General features: G+C 47.1%; 1 protein-coding gene across 4 annotated transcripts in view; it reads left to right on the forward strand.

Annotated features, from left to right (window-relative positions):
- ERG (v-ets avian erythroblastosis virus E26 oncogene homolog) overlaps window positions 1–23120 on the forward strand; it is a 134953-nt gene that overhangs the window by 66709 nt on the left and 45124 nt on the right. For 3 of the 4 annotated variants that reach the window (XM_010834816.1, XM_010834818.1, XM_010834817.1), the window contains exon 3: window positions 16337–16488. In XM_010834816.1, coding sequence (XP_010833118.1) covers window positions 16337–16488 — 152 coding nt within the window. Of the gene's footprint in view, window positions 1–16312; window positions 16489–23120 lie in introns of those variants that run through there. The other variant, XM_010834819.1, reaches the window with a different exon arrangement.

Below are 23120 nucleotides of genomic sequence, written 5' to 3' on the forward strand. Positions count from 1 at the left end.
AGCCCAGAGCCCAGGCTGCCTGGAGCTATTAACTTATTGTTTGAGTCTGTTGGGCAAGTGCAGACAAGGAGAGCGTCCCCGGCTGTCCTGGTTCTCAAAGCAGGTGCCCTGAGAGCCGCAGCACCACCTGGGAGCTTGTTAGTGATGTGGCTTCTCAGCCCCGCCCAGACCGGCTGAAGCAGAAACTCTGGGGCGGGGGCCTCGCCTTCCAGGTTTCAGCAAGTCCCCCTCCTCACCAGGGATTCTGATGCTCACTGGTCTAGCCCTACTGCAGGTTCCAGGGAGATGAAAACAGAGAATCCCTGGGAGCTGAATAGAAGTGGTCTGTAGAGTGGAGAGCCGGGAGAAGGGATATGCAGAGGAGGGTTTGCGCCCAGGAAGTCTGCCTGGATGGAAGGGGAACCCCCCACCACCAACCTCCCACTGCAGTAGCTTTTGTCTGCCTGAGTCTTTGTGGTGAGGGACTGAGCCTTGCCTTTCTCTGTGGTCTGGGAGACAGATTCACTGTGTGTTGTGAAGAACTCTAGCTTAGGGTCAGACGGCAGGATGCCTTTGATGTGGTATTTAAAAAGCATGGTGCAGGAGTGTGATTAAGGTGACAGAAAAGGGGGCTTCCTGATTGGTCCATCTTGGTCCCAGACATCCCAGCTATGCCTGCAGTCATTCCTTTTCCCAAGTCTTTATTGAGCACCTGCTGTGTGCAGTCACTGTTACAGGTACTTGCCATGCAGTCATGAAGCATACATGAAAATATTGCCTCTCTAAGTTCACTTTCTAATGGGAAAGACAGCCATCGAGCCGGATAGCTTACTAAAGGCTAGCAGGTTAGATCATAGTAAATGCTAAGGAAAAAAAAAAAAAAATAAAGCAGACCAGGAGTGGTAGTTCTACGAAGGACAGCCTGAAAACATCACCTCTAAGAACATGACAATTGAGTAAAGCCCCAAAGTCAGTGAGGGGGTAGGTCTTACAGTTAATCAGCAGAAGAACTTTGCAAGTAAAAGGAGTGGTAAGTGCAAAGGCCCTGAGGTCAGTGTGAAGTGTTGGGGGACAACTGAGGCTGATGTTTAGTGACTAAGGGGAAGAGTAATAGAGGTTGAGATGGAGTGATTACGGGGCCAGTGAGGGACTTTGATCTTCACTCTGAGTGAGCTAGGACACTCCTGGGGGCTGTTAGCAAAGGAGGACATGATGGCTCTCAAATTAAGCAGGATGACCTTGGCCCCTGTGTTAAAGCTGAAACCCACTAGGAGGCCCCTGCAGGAATTCAGGTAAGAGATGGTGAGACCTGCATGAGGGTGGTAGCAATGCAGGGGTGGGAGAAGTGGTTACATCCTGGACATATGCCGAAGGTAGAACTGATACGTTTTGCTGGTAGGTAAGAATAATTTCCCTGATGGCTCAGTGGATAAAGAATCCACCTGCAATGCAGGAGACACAGGAAATGTAGGTTCGATCCCTGAGTTGGGAAGATCCTCTGGGGAAGGAAATGGCAACCCATTCTAGTATTCGTACCTCGAGAGTCCAGTGGAGAGAAGGAGTCTGGTGGGCTACAGTCCATGGGGTCACAGAGAATCAGACACAACTGAGCAACTAAGCACGCCCACAAGGAGGGACGAAGAAGGAATTGAGGCTGAGCCCCAGGTTTGGGGACCGCAGCCTGGAATGAGGGGTGGACAAGCCAAAGCTGGAAATCCTCCTGAGAACTGAGCCTCGGCCCCTCTGAGTATCAGCCCAGACACTGGGAAGTGAAAAGCGAATGTGTCAGTCACTCAGTCATGTCTGACTCTGCAACCCCACGGACCACAGCACAACAGGCTTCCTTGTCCTTCACTATCTCCCGGGGTTTGCTCAAAGTCTTCTCCATTGAGTAGATGATACCATCCAACCATCTCATCCTCTGTCATCCCCTTCTCTTCCTGCCTTCAGTCTATCCCAGCAGCAGAGTCTTCCCCAGTGAGCTGGCTCTTTGCATCAAGGTGGCCAAAGTTTTGGAGCTTCAGCTTTAGCATCAGTCCTTCCCATGAATATTCAGGGTTGATTTCCTCTAGGATTGATTGGTTTGATCTCCTTGCTGTTCAAGGAACTCTCAAGAGTCTTCTCCAGCACCACAGTTCAAAAGCATCAATTCTTTGGTGCTCTGCCTTCTTTATGGTACCTTCATGAGGTGATTCCAAACAGAACCACATTTTAAAAAATATTAGCATGATGAGGAGACCTGCTGTCTGAGCCCAGCAGTGTCTCTTAGTAAATACACAGTGGGCTGAAATTAAAAATAAAAAACTCTCAGTTTTACGATGGTGACTGTTCAAATTCCCTACATGTCATTGTGTGGGAAGAGGTGCTTTGCCCAACCCCTGCCTACAGAACAAGATCTTGGCTAAAGGTCTTTTAACATCAGGTTTTCTTATTTTATGTGAAACATTCAATATTTGACCTTTGAAAGTGGCTCCCTGGGACTGGTCTCTCTCACATCTTTCTGCTTTGACACGTGGAGATTTGACTCCATGTATGTTTTCTGACATTTTCTCGAAGATTTTATGTCCTCTTTTAGGATAGTGAAATTTGCAGTTCTGATGACATTGGTTGCTCTCTGCCTCGGGGTTCTGAATCCGATTGGCATGAAAGATGTCTCCTAGTTAAGCTCGACCGCCTTGCAAACCTTCCAAGCCGTGGGCAGCTCAGTGTCGGAGACTGGAAAATGAGTGTTTTTCCCAACTGTGCTAGTGAAGTCGGGTAGGAATAGCTTGTCCTGCTTACAAGGGACCTTGGGTCTTCACAGACGTCAGTTCACTGGGCCGCGGGGCTGAGGCATGGATTGAGAGGGCTTCGTTTGGGGAAAAGTTAGTGAGGGAGAGGCATTCTCAGGGGCTCCTGCTCCGTTCCTCATTTCTCCTCTTGGTGTCACTCAGGACCGTCTTTGCCGTCTCTCGGGATATCGGACGGATGGGTGCCACTTTGTGGAAGAGCCGTGCTCTTCCCTGTGGTGTAAACGAGTCCCATCAGGTCTCTGTGGATGCTGCCATCAGGGACAAGGGGAAATGCTTGGCATTTTCTCTCCTGTAAAGGAAAATCATCTTGGCTAACCAGGATTTACATAGCCTGTTAGGAAAATGAAACACTGAAGCACCATCACGGCTATCTGCCTTCATTCTTTGCTCTCTGGAAAAGGAAAAGTGTCTCAAGAAAAACGAAACTCGGGAGATGGAAAGGATGCCACCTCTTCGTCAGGTAAACTCTCTGCAGAGAAGGATCTCATTCTACAGAACATCGTGGTTCCAAAGGATGAATTCGTCAAAGCTGCATTTCCTCCCCAGTTTTCAAGATCCGAGTGTGATGTTGTCTTGCCGATCCCCATTTTCAGCTGCTAAAAGAAACACACCCTGAAATCATGAAACCTTCTTAGGGAAACGTCAACCCCCTTTTGGGGACAAAGAGCTAACTGTTGGTGGTGACTCTTTAATTAATTTTGTCTTCAACTGCTTCGGAGAAGGGGGGAAGGGGAACGGGTCTGGTGGGAAGAGGCTGACGTTCCAGGTGTAAGAGAATATTTAGTAAGAGTAAAAATAACACCCAGCTGTGAAGACAAACATCTCCAGTTTCAGTCTGAGCCCTGAGCGCTCCATGAATCACTGCTGAGCTCCACCCGCTGCTCGGCCCCGGGCTCTCTGAAGCAGCTTTTCCACTGCCTCTGAGTCAGAAATAAAACAGACCCACAAATTACCCCGGAGCGCTCCAGACAATCTCCTCCTTGTCTGGGGTCCTAAAAATACCTTTTGTGGTGACTACCTCCATTCATGGCGCGTAACCCGATTAGGAGCTCGTTGGGTCGATTAGGACTAAGTCTGTGCTTTTCGAATTCTTAGGAGGAGAACCGCCAGAGGAGGGGGTTGGTTCCGACTCAGGTTTGAGGCTGACTGGGATGAACGCCCAGGCCAGCATCGTTAGGGCCCTCTCGTGGGGTTGGCCTCTTCAGACTCCTGGAGTGGCCCAAGGAGACCTGTGAGGCCCTCCCAGGGAGTTCCCTCGTCAAGTGCTTAACATGAAATCACCTCGTGAACCCAGAAGGACACTCGGGAAGACAGCGCCCTTCGGATGAACTGTGGGATGAGCTGAAGACTGCTTTGCCAGTAAACGTTTGCCTGCTCACCCACAGAAGGGTCGGAGGGGGAGTGGACCATGGGCTTCAAGGGCAGAGTATGGGGAGCTGGGGAGAGGGGCTTCACCCCTTGGACGTGGGCACCATGGAAACAGGGGCACGGCTGTATCCCCAGCACCTGGGACAGTGCCTGGTATAGAGACTTTCTCTATAAATGTTTGTTAAATGGATGAAGGGATAAAGAATATACATACATACACACACACACACACACACACACACACACACACACATACGTATTATATGTATACACATACATACAAACAATGGAATGTTCTTATTGTTCAGTCATTAAGTCTTGTCCAACTCTCTGCGATGCCATGGACTGCAGCACACCAGCCTTCCCTGTCCTTCACTATCTCCGGGAGTTTGCTCAAACTCATGTCCGTTGAGTTGGTGATGCTATCTAGCCATCTCATCCTCAGCCGCCACCATCTCCTTTTGCCTTCAGTTTTCCCCAGCATCGAGATCCTTTCCAGTAAGTCAGCTCTTTGCATCAGCTGGCCAAAGCATTGGAGCTTCAGCTTCAGTATCAGTCCTTCCAATGAATGTTCAGGGCTGACTTCCTGTAGGGTTGGCTGGTTTGATCTCCTGGCTGTCCAAGGGACTCTCAAGAGTCTTCTCCAGCACCACAGTTTGAAAGCATCAATTCTTTGGCACTCAGCCTTCTTTATGGTCCAAGTCTCACAACCATACATGACTATTGGCAAAACCGTAGCTTTAACAATACAGACCTCTGTTGGCAAAGTGAAGGCCCTGGTTTATAATACACTGTCTAGGTTCGTCATAGCTTTTCTTTCAAGGAGTGAGTGTCTTTTAATTTCATGGCTGCAGTCACCATCTATAGTGACTTTGGAACCCATGAAAATAAAATCTGTCATTGTTTCCACTTTTTTCCCATCTACTGTATATAAATTAGGTAAATAACAAGGACCTACTGTATAATACAAGAAGCTTTACTCAATACTCTGCAATAACCAATGTGGGAATAGAATCTAAAAAAGAGTGGTTATATGTGTATGTATAACTGATTCACTTTTCTATACTCCTGAAACTAACACAGTATATTGTACATCAACTATACTCCAATAAAAGATTTTTTTTAAATTTGCATTTTAGATGGGAACAAAAGTATTCTACCAGGATGTGGTGGAGAGCAAGAAAGGCAGAGAACAGCCGTCTCCAAGTGCAAGACAAACTCCAGAACAGGAAGCGGGGTGGGCCCTGGAAAACGGGTAGATTTTGAGAAGGTTGACGGGTTTGCCTCCACCCACTGGAAGAAGTTATATCCATTGCCCAACTTCAATTTCGACCTACCACAGGGGCTTTCTCAAGCCTGAGGGGCCTCCACTCAGCGTTATGACGTGAGGGTGGACCCCAGTTTTAACGTGGCTGGTGAGCTTGAGTCTGTGGCTTGGGGCTGCGTTCAGGGACCTTCTTGCATAGGTCCCCTCATACTCAGCAGGAAGAACAGCATCTGTGCAGTTTCACTGAGGGCTCTTTCTGTGATGGAATCTGCCCGAGTTTAAGTAGGTTCTGATTCAAGAAAACCAATGTCAGATGCCAAGTTTTATTTTGTGTTTCAAAAAACCAAAGCTCTTAATTTTAATTTCTCAGTACATTCTTACAGGCATGATGTGCGTGCGTGCTAAGTCACTCAGTTGTGTCCTATTCTTTGCGACCCCGTGAGCTGTAGCGCACCAGCCTCCTCTGTCCATGAGGGTCTCCAGGCAAGAATACTGAAGTGGGTTGCCATGCCTTCCTCCGGGGCATCTTCCCAACCCAGGGATCAAACGTGTGTCTCTTACGTTTCCTGCCTTGAGAGGCGGGTCCTTTACCACCAGCACCACCTGGGAAGGCATGAAACCCCTTTTCAAAAAGAAGAGGTTATGTATGGAAACAGCTAAAAAAAAAAAGTTTTTTTCTTGAATTGGGTTCCTTTTCATCTTTTTTAGAAAATATTATTTTATTTGTTTATTTATTTGGCTGCATGGAGTCTTCATTTTAACATGCGGGATCTTTAATTGCAGCATGCAAACTCTTAGTTGAAGCATATGGGCTCTAGTTCCCTGACTCAGGATGGAACCTGGGCCCCCTGCATTGGGAATGTGGAGGCCCGGCCACTGGGCCCAGAGAAGTCCCTTCCCCGTCCACTTTATCTTAAACAGCAACATTGCCTGCTTCCCGAATGGTCCAGTTTCTGCCCTGGCCCTCAGGTCTGTCTGCTTAGACCCACGATCTGGGTCACAGTCCTTCCCGCTCTGCTTTCTGAGCCCAGAAACTTCTCACCTGACTGCCTCACACTCAGGAATGTTCACCTTCCATCTCTGCAGAGCTTGCACCCTGCTGAGCACCTCTAGGAGGTTTGGGGGAGGAACAAATGACATTCCACTGTAAATCGGGAAGGTCAACTTTTTTTTTATGAACCAGACATCACATTTCCTATCTCTGTCCAAATAAGCCTTGCCGTACTTAGTGTCTCCCGGGAGGCTCTGCCTTCATCTGCATGGGGCTGCCCCTGTTCAGCTCTCATCGCCTTCTCCTTGACTGGCTTCAGGATTTTCTTCAGAAAGTACCGACCAGTGATGAAGCTGAGTCTTCTGAGGGTCCATCCCATAATGTGTTATGTCTGGGAAAGAGACCGCTCGTATGGAGTCAGGGGAGGTCCTATAGCGTGGTGGTCAAGTGCTTGGACTCAGGTCCCTAACTGTCTTAAGTTCAAATCCCAGCCCCTCCACTGATGGTAACATGACCTTAGACACAACCTGTACCCCGAGTCTGTGCACATCACCTGTATCGTTGCTGCTGCTTATTGGTGTTTGCCCTTGTGGGTGAGATAAATAGCAACAGCTAACACATACCATTTGTTGTGTGTTAGGTGCCATTTGGAATGTCTCACCCCTGAATTTGCTATAATAAGAATAGATAAGAGTTTGGAGCCATCTCTAGCATGAGTAAGCAGTCCAGTACGGGATAGATGAACCAGATAAGATCTATCAATGTTTGTTCGCCCACCATGTATTAGATCAATTTCCCAGAGGCAAATTTGGTTTTAAAACATATAAGTTAGGACTTCCCTGGTGGTCCAGTGGTTAAGAATCTGCCTGCCGATGCAGGTGACATGGGTTTGATCCCTAGTCTGGGAAAATTCCACATGCTGCTGGACAACTAAGCCCGTACACTGCAAAGATAGAAGCGCTCACTCCAGAGCTTGTGCTCTGCAAGAAGAGAAGCACTGCAGGGAGGAGCCTGCACACCACGTCTGGGGAGCAGCTTCCGCTTGCAGCAAAGACCCAGTGCAGCCATAAATAAATAATAAAAATTTAAAAATAAAAATAGAAATTAGAAGATTGTGGAAACTGGACTATATGTATATAGCATTCCATCTCTCAAGATCTTGTCATTGTTTAATCATCCATTTCTTATATTTTTGCACTCATTTTCCTGATTCTTTCCAAAACAATGTCAGTAGGTTCATCTGTACCATTTTTCTAGATTCCACATATGTGCACTAGTATACAATATCTGTTTTTCTATTTCTGACTTAAACTTCACCCTGTCTGACAGTCTCTAGGTCCAGCCACGTCTGCAGATGGCACATTTTGTTCCCGATTAATGCCTGAGCAATAGTCCATTGTGTATTTATACATATGCACCACATCTTCTTTATCTCTTCTTCTGTTGATGGACATTTAGGCTGCTTCCATGTCCTGGCTATTGTAAATAGTGCTACAGTGAACATAGGAGTGCATGTATCTAACTATTACTCCAATAAAAAGGACACAAGTAAATTATAACAAAACCAATGTCAAGAGACAGGAAGTGTGGAGCCCTGGCTGAGGACACACAGTCCCAGGGTTCCTGCACCTGCGGCGGCTGAGAGCTGAGTGCTCCGAGCACCTGCTGTGCATGTAGAGTGTTCTCAGGTCTGCTGGCTGGTGGTGGGAAGGATTCTGCCTGCTGCACCACCCAGGTCTCTGAAGGAGAAGCCACAAGAGAAACTTCTCTCAAGGTTCAGCTCAGGAAAAGCTTCTCTTCTGCTGAATAACTTGGTCCGTGGGTATTTTTTTTGACATCTTGAATGGTCACAGGATATACTTCCTTTTTTGCTTTGGCGAGTAGAAAGTTCAGAGATAAATTGATGTTCTACCTTGAGCAACTATAAATAGTAAGCTTGCTCATTGCGCTGATTTTATCTCTTGATTAGTTGCTTTTCTGCCCTTATATAACATTCACTTCCATTCCTTTGATCATTTATGTTATTTTTGTCTTGTGCGCATTTTTGCAGTCTACCTCAAGTGACACATAGTTTGAGGAAGAGCAAGGAAATAAAATATATTAAGAAGCACCGCACATACACATAAATATCACTCTGGAGTTGCAGATGAAAATAATGGAATCTTCTCCTCAGAAAAATGTTAATAGAAGCTAAACGCTTGTTCTTCCGAGTAGCTTCTGAAGCGTCCCTCTTGACTACTCATCAGAACCATATTGTTATTATTCAGTCACTAAGTCGTGTCTGACTCTGCAACCCTGTGACCTGTAGCACGCCAGGCCTCCCTGTCCATTACCAACTCCCAGAGCTTACCCAAACTCATGTCCATTGAGTCGGTGATGCCATCCAACCATCTTATCCTCTGTTGCCCACTTCTCCTCTTGCCCTCAATCTTTCCCAGCATCAGGGTCTTTTCCAGTGAGTCGGCTCTTTGCATCAAGTGGCCAAAGTATTGGAACTTCAAGAACCCAATCTGGTTTTTCAGCGTGTCTGAGTTTCAGCTTAATTTAAATTGAGTAAACTTTCCAGTTTATTTGATATTCTTTGCTATGTTCTTTCACCATTAATTCATAGTACTAGCATGTTTTGAGAAGTCAGTGCTCATGATCTCAACTCACCTTAATTGAGACTCAGGCCATGTTAGCTAGCCATGTGTTCTTAGTTATCAGAGGACAGGCACCAACATTCCATCTTATTCATCATGAAGGTTGAAGGATCTTTCTACATTATTTCTGTATTTCCTAGAGTAAGCTTCCCTGGTAGCTCAGATGGTAAGGAATCTGCCTGCAATGCAGGAGACCTGGGTTTGATCCCTGGGTCAGGAAGATCCCCTGGAGAAGGGAATGGCAACCCACTCCGGTATTCTTGCCTGGAGAATCCCATGGATGGAGGAGCCTGGTGGGCTACAGTCCATGGGGTTGCAAAGAGTCGGACACGACGGAGTCACTAACACTGTGACTTCCGGAGTGGCCACAGTTATGCACAAGTGACGTGGAAGTCTGTGAGATTGCTATAGAGATGAAACTCCTAAAATTGGCCTCAAGGAAGTTTTAAGGGACTTGGGGGAGTGATACACCCAACTTTTTTCCCCCCAGATGTTGTCCAGTGCCTTCCTAGAACTCTTCAGTCTGAACCTGCCTCCCCCCTGTCAGGATGACCCCAAGCCAATGTGGGATTTCTCCTGCTGCGAGTGGGGGCAACCAGCTGTCTTCCTGCCTCATGTCTCCTCTCCCTGCTGCTGCGTATTGTTTGGGGTTGTGGTTATAAATAGAACTCAGACCTGAAAATGTGAACTTGAGAAAATGGTTCAGACACAATAATTTTTTTATTGTATTTTATTGTGGTAAGAATAGTTAACATGAGATTCGGCTTTTCAACAGAAAAAATTTTTTTAATATTTTTTAATGTGGCCAATTTTTAAGCCTGCCTTTAGTGCTGTTTCTGTTTTCTGTTTTGGTTTTTTGACCACAAAGCATGTGGGATCTTCGTTCCCTGACCAGGGATTGGACCCTGTATGGGAAGGTGAAGTCTTAACCCCTGGATTGCCAGGGATGTCTATAAACAAATTCTTAAGTGTCCATTACTGTTGAGCAGAGGTACAAGGTTGTACAGCAGGTATCCAGAGCTTTCTCATTCTACTTGACTGCAACGTTATGCTTACTGATTAATAACTCCCCATTTGTTCTCTCCTCTGGCTGCTGGCAGCCAACACTTCACTCTTTTTCTGAATCTGACTTTTAAAAATAGCTTATATAGGGGGAATCATGCAGTATTTGTGTTTCTGTGACTGACTTTTTCCACTTAGTATTAATATAATGTCTTCAAGATTCATCCATGCTGTAATGTATGTCTGATTTCTTTATTTTTAAGGAGAATAGTATTCTGTTGCATGCATGTACCCCATTTTCTTTATCTATTCATCCATCCATGGACATTTATGTCCATCCTGGCTATTGTGAATAGTACATAGTGAACATGGAAGTGCTCATATCTCTTGGAGATCCTGATTTTAATTCTTTTAATTCTTTTCGATAGATATGCATAAGTGGGATTGTTGGCTCATATGATTGTTCTTTTTAAAAAATGTTTCAAGGAATCACCATACTATTTTCCAATACAGCTGTACCCTTCTGCATTCCCACCAAGAGTATGCAAGGGTGGCAGTTTCTCCGCATCCTCTCCAGCACTTGTTGCTGCCGCTTAATTACTTTAGTCATGTCTGACTCTGTGCGACCCCATAGACGGCAGCCCACCAGGCTCCCCCGTCCCTGGGATTCTCCAGGGAAGAACACTGGAGTGGGTTACCATTTCCTTCTCCAATGCATGAAAGTGAAAAGTGAAAGTGAAGTCGCTCAGTCGTGTCCAACTCTTTGCGACCCCATGGACTGCAGCCTAGCAGGATCCTCTGTCCATGGGATTTTCCAGGCAAGAGTACTGGAGTGGGTTGCCATAAGTTTTGCTTTTTGTCTTTATCATAGCCATCTTGACAGGTGTGAGGTGATACCTCATTGTGGTTTGACTTGCATAATAGCTTTTCCATGCCCTTGAAGGATAGAGTCTTTGAGAGAAATATCTTGAACCATGCTTATTTGCAATTAAGAAATTCATGCCTCAAATAATAAGACAGAAATTTCATATTCACCAGTTGATTACCCATTTAGAAAGCTTCTAAAAAATGCCTTAAAGCTTTCATAGGGACTGTTAAAGAGCACATAGATGAATATTAAGAATACCATATTTAAAGGGATGCTCTTTGCTTTGTGCGTTTCAGAGCAAGAATGCCCAAATCCTTACCATGTTAGAGTAGAAAACTTGGGATCCTCTGTTTTAGGCTCAGTGCAGATGGAATACTAAGCTGTTTGTGGGAAGTTTCTTCCTGTGTCTTCTAAGAATGCACACTGAAGGTGGAGCTTATTAAGCACAGTAAGCGTGGACAGGTTTCCATGTGGATCTTTTCTTATCACAGCTGGGCAAAGACTGAAAATGCATTTATTGGGAGAATTTTCAGTATACACTTTTCAATTTTCTGAACCACGTTAAGATGTATTTTTCTTAATAAAAAAAAATAACACGTCCCTGAAAAAACGAAATCTTTGGGAATTCCATCTCTCTTTAAAAAAAAAATTATTTAGTTACTATTTGTTTTATTTTTGGCTGTGCTGGGTCTTCACTGCTGTGCAGGCTTTTATCTCGCTGCGGCCAGTGGGACTGTGCTTCCTAGTGGTTCTCGGGCTTCTTTCTCATTGTGACGCCTTCTCTGTTGCAGAGCATAGCCTCTATGTTGCAGAGCAAGGCTCGAGCACTTGTGGCTCCCAGGCTGTAGAGCACGGGCTCAGTAGTTGTGGCACGCGGGTTTAGTTGTTCCGCAGCATATGGGATCTTCCCGACCCAGGGATCAAAGCTGTGTCCCCTGTGTTGGCAGGCAGATTCTCATCCCCTGCACTGCCAGGGAAGCCCCCCTCCCTTTTTAACTTCCGTCTGTTTAGACGTGTTCTGGATGTGTCACGCAGCTGCTGTGCTGGGAATGAAGAGAAGGGGGTCAAGGATGGTGGTCTAGACTGGACACTGTCCATGTACTGCAGCACAGAGCTTAAACCAGAGTAACGTGGGGGCTGGGCCTTCTTGATGCCTTTCTGAAATGAAGATCAGTTTCACCGCTTGAGAGGCTGTCTTCCCAGCCATCTTATTTTTACTGAGGGGGCCATCTGGAAGCGTAGACAGTGAGTAGAAGCTGCCCAGCTTCAAGCCTCGGTTCTGCCTCCTCCCGACTCAGACCCGGAGCAAGCCCCTTCTCTTTTGTGTTCTCAGTCTGCACCTCTGAGAAATGGAGCTGATTCCAGGCTGTTGTGAGGACTGATAACAGTTAAGCTCTCAGAACATGATGACGTGTATACGTGCTACTACTTTGCTATTAAAATTTCCAAGAGAATAGTTAAGGGGAAAAGGCTGAACAATGAGACTAGAACAGCCGAGGCCCCTTTAATCAGTGTTACTTGAACACCCGGCTTGAGTTCTGTATGTCAGTGGCCCTATTGGGGTGACCCTCTTCCCACACTGAGGTTGTAGTTCCCTTAGAGTTATTACAGAAACTATTTGAAATGAACATAAACATGGTCCCCTTCTGTCTTCCTCTGAAGCTAAAACAAAATACAGTGGGAAAAAAAATATTTAAAAAAATGTCCTGAATGTACAGCTTTTGAAAATAGCATGTCATGTTGCTTCTTTTCCCCTAATGTTGAAAGCTGGCTGGAAAAGCTTAATAAAGTGAATTATGTCTTCTGGTTATAAGATGAAGACATAAACTAACCTGGTTGAAGATTATGCCTGTTTTAAATACATACACATATTTTTATAAAATTCCAATAAAATGCAATTTATTTTTATTTTTTAATGATTTTTATTGTGGTAAAAATCACATAATATAAAGCATACTATTTTAACCACTTCTAACTGGATAGTTCAGTGGCACTAAGTACAGTCGCATTGTTGTCCATCTCTCACCGTCATTCACTTTCCTAAACTGAAACTCTGTCCCCACTAAACACTAACTCTCCTTCCCCCTCACCCTGCACCCCTGGCATCTATCATTGTACCTTCTGGCTCTATGGACTTGACTATTTTCAGTGTCTCATATAAGTGGAGTCAAACAGTATTTGTCTGCCCTAATGTGTATTGGTTGGAGAAGGAAATGGCAACCCACTCCAGTGTTCTTGCCTGGAGAATCCCAGGGACGGGGAAGCCTGGTGGGCTGCCATCTATGGGGTCACACAGAGTCGGACACGACTGAAGCGACTTAGCAGCAGCAGCAGCAATGTGTATTGGAATACACAGAACACAGTTTAATAGCTCATCATATCTCCGGATTTGATGAGGGATCTCTTTTAATGCCATGGGAAAGCTGACGTGATCTGTTCCTAGAGCTTAGTCCTTAGAGATTGAAATTGAACGGTAGGGTTGTAAGAAAATGACAGAGTTCGTCTGAAGGGTCCATAATCCCCAGTGACCCTTCTTCCTGTAATTCTGTACATCTCCTTGGCCTTTCACTTTTTAAATGGCTAACTGCCTTGCTGGAGAAGAAAGAATTTGGTAGTGCCTGGTATACAGCAAGTACTCAATAAAAAAATGCTCTAAATGAGGAGTGAATGACTACATCTGAACAGCACTTATCCTAGAGTGACAGTCATCATCTACGTAGCATCTAAAGTCTTTTTTCCTAAAGAACGAAACTCCTTTAACTCTCTTCCCTAGTAACTTCTCTCCTTGAGACGAATAGACCAAAACACACACTCTCTACTCAACGGATGGAATTTTCCAAGGGGATAGGAAACTTAAGTCTCAAGTGAAGACATTCAGTGTTTTGATATTAGGATGGGTCTTTTAGAGATAAATGTTGGAAGCCAGGAAAAATAGCATCAAGAGGAAATAATGCATGTGTAGGCAGCGTCGGAAATATAGAGGGTTCACACCATGGGAACTCTGACCGCTATTATTTTTGAATTTCCTTCATGTTAGTACAGCTGTGCGGATGCCATGAAGCAGGGTTATGTATTTCCCGGCCCATGGTATGGGCTCAGTCCGGGCAGCCCCAGCTACGACCTCCATCCACAGACATACCTGCTCCATCCTCATCGTTAGCCCTGAGCTCCCTCCATCAGCACCTGTACAAAGGATGCTGGGAATGAATCTGTAGTTTCAAAGTACCCAGATGCTGAATGAACTTTTTCCAGGGCCTGTGGTCCGTCCTTCCTGTCCACTCCCCTGCCACAACTCTTGGGTCCAGAATGACTTTCTCCATTGCCTCTCAGTCCTGCCCCACCCAGAGAGCGCCCTTCTGCTTTGATAGCTCCTTAGGCTTGAAGGCCGCATCCATGCCAGGCCTCTAGTTCCAAGATTCTGCAGACTGGCTGCAGAGTTCCAGCTGACATGGTATGGAGACAAAGGAAGACCCACTGGGGTGGAGCCCACAACCATCAGGGCCTCAGACATTGGGATGGAAGTCTAAAATCCAGTAGATTGTATAGATTGCCAAGAGTACAAAAAACCCTGTGTTGGGTAACGCTCATGAGGACATTTTCAGAAATCTGCCTTAGATGACATAACTCAACTCTCAGGATCCTTCAGCTACAGGGATCTTGTGTTAGTGATCTCTGACTTAACCATCTAAGAAGGCATTGACACGTTCTTCTGTTTCCTGGTTAAACCAGAGTTTTCTGTTTGGAGTTTACCTGTTACATATGAGAATGATGGAGGGCGGAAGGAGAAGAGGGTGACAGAGGATAAAAAGGTTGAATGGCATCACCGATTCAATGGACACGAACTTGGGCAAACTCCGGGAGGTGGTGAGGGATAGGGAAGCCTGGCATTCTTCAGTCCATAGGGTCACAGAGAGTTGGACACGACTTGGCAACTGAACAGTAGCGATCTCATCACATCCAGTCACTTTTAGATCTTACATTAAGAAACATGTATTCTTTTTTTCTTCTCTTTTTCCAGAAAGGTTAGTTTGTCTTTATCCAAGGGTCCATGGCTGCCTTTACTAACAGCAACCCTCTGAGCTGTTCCCCAATGCCAAGCAGCTGACTCCTGGCACACAGCTGGCTTCACTCCCTGATCCCAGTCCTCCAAGGCTGCTGGGGTCCCCTGTCCTGCTGCTTCCTGCAGGGCCATTCCTTCTCCCCTTTCTGCCCTTCCTGCCCACACCTAAGCCAGGAGCACTGCTGCTACATCACTTCAGTCATGTCCAGCTCTGTGTGACCCCATAGACAGCCTCCCACCAGGCTCCCCCATCCCTGGGATTCTCCAGGCAAGAACACTGGAGTGGGTTGCCATTTCCTTCTCCAATGCATGAAAGTGAAAAGTGAAAGTGAAGTTGCTCAGTCGTGTCTGACTCTTAGTGACCTCATGGACTGCAGCCCACCAGGCTCCTCCATCCATGGGATTTTCCAGGCAAGAGTGCTGGAGTGGGGTGCCATTGCCTTCTGCAAGCCAGGAGCACTGGCAGCCTTCAAATTCCATGTCTAACAATCGGCTGCAGGGATTTGAAATTGAACACAAAGGTTTCCTTCTGAGGTTTGAAGAGGCATGTCACTCTAGAATAAACCTGGCCGAGTGTCACCTCTCACCGTCTGTGTGCGTGGCCTGTTTTCAGGGAGAACAAGTACCCGTCCAGTGTTCCTGTGCATGTTTCCGATCAGCTGGCACAGATGGGGCTTTTACACGACAGCTGCAGAAGGAGCTGGCTGGAGGGATAGGAACCAGGGGCTTTTACCCGACAGCTGCAGAAGGAGCTGGCTGGAGGGATAGGAACCAGGTGGCAGCACTGGTTCCCACATGCCTGTGCTCTGCTTCCAGCGAGCCTGGGCACTGTCTTAGTCTCATAGGCCACCTGTCGCAAGATGCCATGGGCCAGGGGTCTTAAATAACAGGACTTTTTTTCTCATGGTTCTCGAGATTGAAGTCCAAGATCAAGGTGCTGGGGAGGGGGGTGGTTGGTGTCGGGTGAGACCTCTGTCCTTGACTGGAGGATGGCTACCTTCTCACTGTAAACTCAGTGGCAGACAGAGAGAAAGAGAGGAGTCTGGTCTCTTCCTCTTCTTAAAAGGGCACTAATCCCATCATAAGGGCCTCAGCCTCATGACCTCATGTGAACTTTTTTCTCTCCCAAAGGCCCCACCTCCACATGCCTTCATGCTGGGACTGGGGCTTCAGTATGTGAATCTGGAGGAGGCACGGTCATTCAGCACATCACAGATGACTGCGTTTGTCTTTTCAGTCTCCTCCTCCAACCCATTCCTTCCCCTCCACCTTGCCCATCCTGGCTCCTCTCTGTGCACCATGGAAAGGCAGGGAGGCAGGTTCTGGGGGACCACAGTAATGGAAGGCTGTGTCTTCTTCTCCTCCAGGAACTCCCCTGATGAGTGCAGCATGGCCAAAGGTGGGAAGATGGTGGGCAGCCCGGACACCGTTGGGATGAACTACAGCAGCTACATGGAGGAGAAGCACATGCCACCCCCAAACATGACCACCAACGAGCGCCGCGTCATCGTCCCTGCAGGTCAGAGGCTTGGTCAGCGGCCCGGGCCTTCCTCGGGCTCCGCTCAGCTCTCTCTTCCTGCCCTTGGCATTGGTCACCCTCAGCTGCCTGCAGTAATGGTTGCGGATGGACCAGCAGATACTGGTCCACCGTGGTGAAGTGCTCACCGCTATGTGTGCACACGCGCGTGTGTGCACGCGCGTGTGTGTGTGTGCATGCGTGCGTGCGTGTGTGCACATGTGCGTGTGTGTGAGAGAGAATCCATGCCGAGTGACCTTTCCAAGGAGGACTTGCCTTTTCTCTGAGCTTATTTGGTGTTAAATATCCTTCCTTTTATGAAGTGCTACTTATAATAGAAGGTAGGATTTACATTTTTTTCTTACCTGGCATAATTAAAAATTGGGAGGCCTGTATTGTTGGTTGTCAAAACTTGAAATTCCAGCCCTCACAGGCTTATGAAAGAGACTCTGAGAGCCTGAGTCATTCTTTTCCAGAAGTAATTCTAAACATAACCCAAAACAGTAACTCTGGATTTGAGAACCATGCCAGGGATTTTTTTATTTAGCAAAACTAAAAGTAATCGGAAGGATGCCTTAAAACTCCTCAGAGGAAGTGTGCTACATAAAACCAAAAATACCCACCACAACAATAGCAATGGTGACCACCAGTGGGTCCTGACTGAGGTATTCAGTGAGCAATGCACATACACTGAATTTTTGGTGTCATGAACTGTCAAGCAATACGTAGCGTGGTTCGTCACGAGTGCCCTGATGAGGACAGTGATGCTCCGAGAGGTCGGCCTGCAGTTAGTAAGAGGCAAGTGAGAACTTCCCAGGTGTCACACTTGTAAAGAACCCCACATGCCAGTGCAGGAGATGTGAGTTCAGTCCCTGGGGTGGGAAGATCCCCTGGAGAAGGAAATGGCAGCCCCCTCCAGTGTTCTTGCCTGGGAATTCCCCTGGATAGAAGAGACTGGCGGGCTCCACGGGGTGGCACAGAGTTGGATACGTCCTAGCAACTAAGCGTGAGTTAGAACTCAGACAAGTCACCCTGAATCCTTCATTCTCAAGCTCCTTTCTGTAGCCCCTGGGGGCTCCCTCCATCACCCCCTGTGGCCATCTGGGCCCCTCACCCTCTGCTTCTGGGACTGAACTTGCTGTCACTTTAGCCTGAAACCCTTGGTTCCAGGGAGTTCTGTTGTTCATCCGGGTTCTCTAGCCACCCCGTCCAGAGGTGCCCCTCAGCTCCTCCACCCAGTGACCCTCAACCCCTGCCTGCCTGCCTTTCTTTTGTTGCTTTTATTCCCCTCTGTCACTGCAGTGGGCTTTTATGTGAAAGTCCTCTTCTCATCTTCCTCCCTCAGTCGAGTGTAAGACCCACAAAGGCCCTGCCTCCATGGCCAAGTCCAGTGCCTGATGTCCCTTAGGTTCTCCGTGAATGTTAACTGAGGGAAGAATGGACGAAAGGGTGCCTGACCCCCAGGGGTCCTGCCCAGGACTCTGCTTATTGCTGGAGTCATAAGAGTTGAGAATGGGTGAAACCGGTGCAGACTTAATTCTCCCTTGCCCCGGAGGTGGTGTGTGCATGCTCAGTCACTTTAGTCATGTCTGACTCTTTGTGACCCTGTGGACTGTAGCCCGTCAGGCTCCTCTGTCCATGGGGTTCTCCAGGCAGGAATAACTGGAGTGGGTTGTCATGCCCTCCTCCAGGGGATCTTGCCCACCCAGGGATTGAACCGAGTCTCCTGTGTCCCCTGCATTGCAGGTGTTGTTTACCACTGGGCCACCAGGGAAGCCCTGTGTCTCTGGTAGGGTGACCTGAATCTCGACATCTATAGGATATTAGTCCTTCCATGATCTTGTATTTACCGGGTTGCTTCAGCTCTCCATCATTCTGGACCACTGAGTGGGAAGTACTAACAGGGCCCCAGGGACCCCCTTGTGCTACAAGCATCGCTCTCCTGCTCCATATAGTGCAGCAGTTGTACAATTTCCCTCCAGAGTTAAGACCAGTCCTTCTAGCTGATAATTCTCCTCTGGCAGCTGGGTCAGGGGCCAGAAGAGGTCAAGGGGACCGTCTCCACTGCCAGTTTGAAAGTGAAAGTGTTAGTCACTTAGTCGTGTTGGATTCTTTGTGACCCCCAAGGACTGTAGCCTGTCAGGCTCTTCTGTCCATGGGATTTCTCTAGGCAAGAACACTGGAGTGGGTTGCCATTTCCTTCTCCAGCGGATCTTCCTGACCCAGGGATCGAATCCACGTGTCATGTCTTCTGCCTTGGCAGGTGGGTTCTTTACCATTAATGCCACCTGGGAGTTCACCTCTGTGAGGTTTGAGGACAAATGAGATCAAATCCCGTCCACGGCACGCTTCCCATCCCCAGGCCTCAGTCTGCACCAGACTGCCTCCAGCGGACTTCTGTTTCTACCATCTTTCAAGCAAGAAAGTTCAGAGTGTAAAACACCTGGTTTGGGCTCACGGACTGGGCTTCTCTTCAGGATGGTCACTGTGCAGCTTTCAGGAAACTTTAGGAAGCTAGTTGGAAGCAGTGAGGTATGAAGGGCTCATCCATCCCTGCTCCTGAAGCACACATAAGGCTTTTACAGGGGACAGTAGAGTGAGTCTCGCGTGTGCCTTATGGGAAGGACAAAGCTGCTTTTGATGTTTCCGGAAAGGAAGTGGACGTTTTTGCCGAAGGCATGCGTTTGGTTTGGTCATGGCAACTAAGCCACACTCCTGAGAACCATCGCTTCTTGTTGTGACTTAGAACCGGAGGCATTTCCGGTTGAGTGGGAAAAAAGTATGGAAAGGCGAATGTCCAAGGGGCGCGTCCTGGACGCGTGGTACCTAAAGGGGTTGGGAGCAGATGTGTGCCTGGGAAGGGCGGGTCAGGCGGGGGTGCTGTTGGCTTGGACACTGGCTGGGGCGGAACGGGATGAGACGAAACCCAGAGGACGTCTGCCCAAGCCCGTCTCACACTTTGCCTTTCTCCTTGAGAATGGGATCTCCTCAGTTTACCTGAAACAGAGCCTTTAGTTCTCTAAGATGAGAGACTCGCTCTTAGGAGGGGCTTACATTGAAGGCACTTATCTGAGATCCACATGGAATCACAGACCTGGGAGCTAAGCCTGGTGCCGTGACATCCTTTCATCTGACGGGGCCCTATTTCTGTCACGCCAGCAGCAGGCTTTGATGTTGTCAATATCATTTCTAGTAGGACCAGAGTAGCTTCCTATGTCAAATCTTGTTTAGAAAACAAGAGAGCCATTTTCATGGGAAAGAGGCAAAGAAGCAATTTAAACAAGTCAGGACATCCACCCTTTGTGATTTGTGCAGTTGTTGTGCAGTCGCTAAGTCGTGTCCACCTCCCTGTGACCACGCGTTGTGATTTGTGCAGTTGTTTAGTTGCTAAGTCCAGCTGTTTGCAGCCCCGTGGACCATGGCCTGCCAGGCTTCCCTGTCCTTCACTATCTCCTGGAGTTTGCTCATATTTATATCCATTGAGTCAGTGATGCTATTTATCTCATCCTCTGTCGTCCCCTTCTCCTCCTGCCTTCAATCTTTCCCAGAATCAGGGTCTTTTCTAGTGAGTCGGCTCTTTGCATCAGGTGGCCGGAGTACTGGAGCTTCAGCTTCAGCATTAGTCCTTCCAATGAGTATTCAGAGTTGATTTCCTTTAGGATGGACTGGTTTGTTCTCCTTGCAGTCCAAGTGACTCTCAAGAGTCTTCTCCAGCTCCAGTTCGAAAACATCAGTCCTTCGGTGCTCAGCCTTCTTTATGGTCCATCTCTCACATCCATACCTGACTACTGGACAAGCCATAGCCTTGACTGGATGGACCTTTGCTGGCTAAGTGCTGTCTCTGTGTAGTGCTGTCTTGGTGCTCATTAACTGCCAGCCATTCGGCTGGAAGCCTGGTTGCACAGATTGGCTCATATCAAGCTTTTGTGTAAAGGCTGTTTCATCCCCTGAAGAAAGCCCTCTTTCAGCTGTCCCCTCCTTTGGTTGCTTCACGCCAAGGCGAGGACAGTTATTCAGTTAATCGGGTTTGTAAGAGAGCTCACTGCGGCTGCTTTTGCAAGTTGTGAGTCTTGCAGTTATTGGTCAAGCCTCAGGTATGTGTGCTCACACGCAGACACACAGATGAACACACAGACACACAGCTGTATTGCACAATCCAGAAAATCCCCCAGTGTAAAGACAGCAGGACCTGGGCATGACTGGATCGCTGCCCCCTCCATGCCTTTGGCCCCAGCTCTGCGATCCAGGCCCCTTGCTAGGACACCTTTTGGGTGTAGAGAGCTCTGCATACTTAGGTAGAATTCTCCAAACCTGGTTATGACCGGTTCATGTAGTTCCTACTATTTAAGCACGTTCATTGGCACTTCTAAATGCAAATCAGAAAGACAGCCCCACCCCCCAAATCCATTATTTATTCCTAAGCACTTGCACTATCAACCAGCTACATACTGACATTCATGTCCTAGACCTGAAAATGGTCCTGAGAAACACTGACCAAGAGGATAGGTGCGAAGACAGAAGACACAGAAAAAGACACGGTCTTCTGGACTCCTGGCCTGGATTCCTCACTTCTAGACGTCCCTGGTTTTGAGACTCACTGTCTCTAACTCAGGCTTCCCAGCTGGCTCTGGTGGTGAAGATCCCACCTGCCAATGCAGGTTAGATGTAAGAGACCTGGGTTCCATCCCTGGGTCGGGAAGATCCCTTGGAGGAGGGCATGGAAACCCACTCTAGTATTCTTGTCTGGAGAATCCCAAGGACAGAGTAGCCTGGCAGGCTGCATCTGTAAGGTTGCACAGAGTCGGACACGACTGAAGCAACTCAGGACGCATGTGCATGCACATGTGTGCATGTGTGCATGCACACACACACACACACACACATGTCTAACTCAGCTTTATAAAAACTCGTCAGATATCCCTAATGAATAAAAATACTTTCACTGAATATATTTACACTCCTTCTTTCAGAATGGATTTAAGAAAGATCACACAAATATAAGTAAAAACAAAAAGACAGAATTTGTTTTCAAAGTAAATGGATAGAGAACATGGGCTAAAGTAAGAACTTAACAGGCAGTGAAACCAGGGGTGAGGTTTGTATGTCGATGTATATATTTGGAGAAGGAACTGGCAACCCACTCCAGTATTCTTGACTGGAGAATCCCATGGGCAGAGGAGCCTGGGGGCTTTAGTGCATGGGGTTGCAAAGAGTCAGACGCGATTGAAGCGACTTAGCACATATGTATATATTAACGCAAACTTTATATCCTGCACAGTTGCAAACAGTTTGGGTCCAAGGTGTCAGCAGGCTGTGTGAAGGTGATGCCTTAATCAATACATGCCCCAGTGTCGCCAGGATTAAAAGAAAACATGTGGGAAAGATGGCCCAGCTCTTAATTTTGAGTCTAGAGAAAAATGTGTCTCTTTGTTTGTCATCGGAAGGTAACAGGGAAGTCACATGAAAGCACTCAGCCAGTAAGGCCACCAGATACCCTTGGAAGCCCTGACTTCCACCTGTTGTCCTGGAAACGCCACTGGCTATGCTTCTCCTTCTCAAGGTGTAGAGATTAGACAATACATCACATGTGCTCTGTCTACCATCTGTATATAACTGTCATGTATCATCTATCTTTCCATCTGTCTGTCTACAAATCTGTTGTCTATCTACCTCTCATTTATCACCTATCATCTGTATCTATCTTTCCAGCTCCGTATTTATCTACCTACCTGCCTCTCATTTATCTATCATCTCTCCCTCTGTCATCGGTATCTATCTTTCCATCTGTCTATCCATCATCTGTCTACCTATTATCTGTCTTATTTGGTGTGAATAGCTGTATATCTAGGTCTGCATCTCACAGGGTTGGGCTGTTTCTTATGTTCATGGTTGCAGGTCAAAGTATCATTCAGTGGTATCACTCTTAACAAGATGAGCCCCAGACAGGGGACCCAGTTCAATGGCTCTTGTTGGCTCAGCTTAATTTGGAGGTTGACTGGGAGATGTTTCTCCAAGTATGATCAGAACCACCTGCATCAGGGTCATCTGGGAGACTTAGGATGTAAAAGTGCCCACCTCCAAATTTTCTGAATCCAGGTATGGAGTGGAGGATTCTACATTGTTAGCACATTTTTGGGGGTGATTTTCATGCATTATAGGGTTTGAGGAGTTCTAGACTATATAGAAGATACTAAATAAATTTTCAGCTTCCCAGGTGGTGTAGTGGTAAAGAATCCACCTGCCAATGCAAGAGACACAGGTTCAATCCCTGGTTTGGAGAGATCCCCTGGAATATGAAATGGCAGTCCACTCCAGTACTCTTCCCTGGAGAATTCCATGGACAGAGGAGCCTGGTGGGCTACAGTTCATGGGGTCGCACAGAGTTGGACGTGACTGAGTAAGTGAGCACGTATACACACAAATAATTTTGCTTTAATACACTTTCATTTTTTTTTAAATAAAGACATCATTTGGGAAAGGGAGTTGGCAAAAGAAAGAATTGTCCTAAAGCTTTTCCCTTCAGATGTGTTTTGGGAGTGGTGGTTGGCCCGTGTCATTGGTTGACATGATAAATTCTGTAAAGGTCTTGGGTGAAGGCGTTCACTGGGAAATCCAGGGCCACTCAAGGCACAGAG

Source organism: Bison bison, unplaced genomic scaffold (genome assembly GCF_000754665.1).
Source record: "Bison bison bison isolate TAMUID 2011002044 unplaced genomic scaffold, Bison_UMD1.0 scf7180017864037, whole genome shotgun sequence".
Taxonomy (NCBI): Eukaryota; Metazoa; Chordata; class Mammalia; order Artiodactyla; family Bovidae; genus Bison; species Bison bison.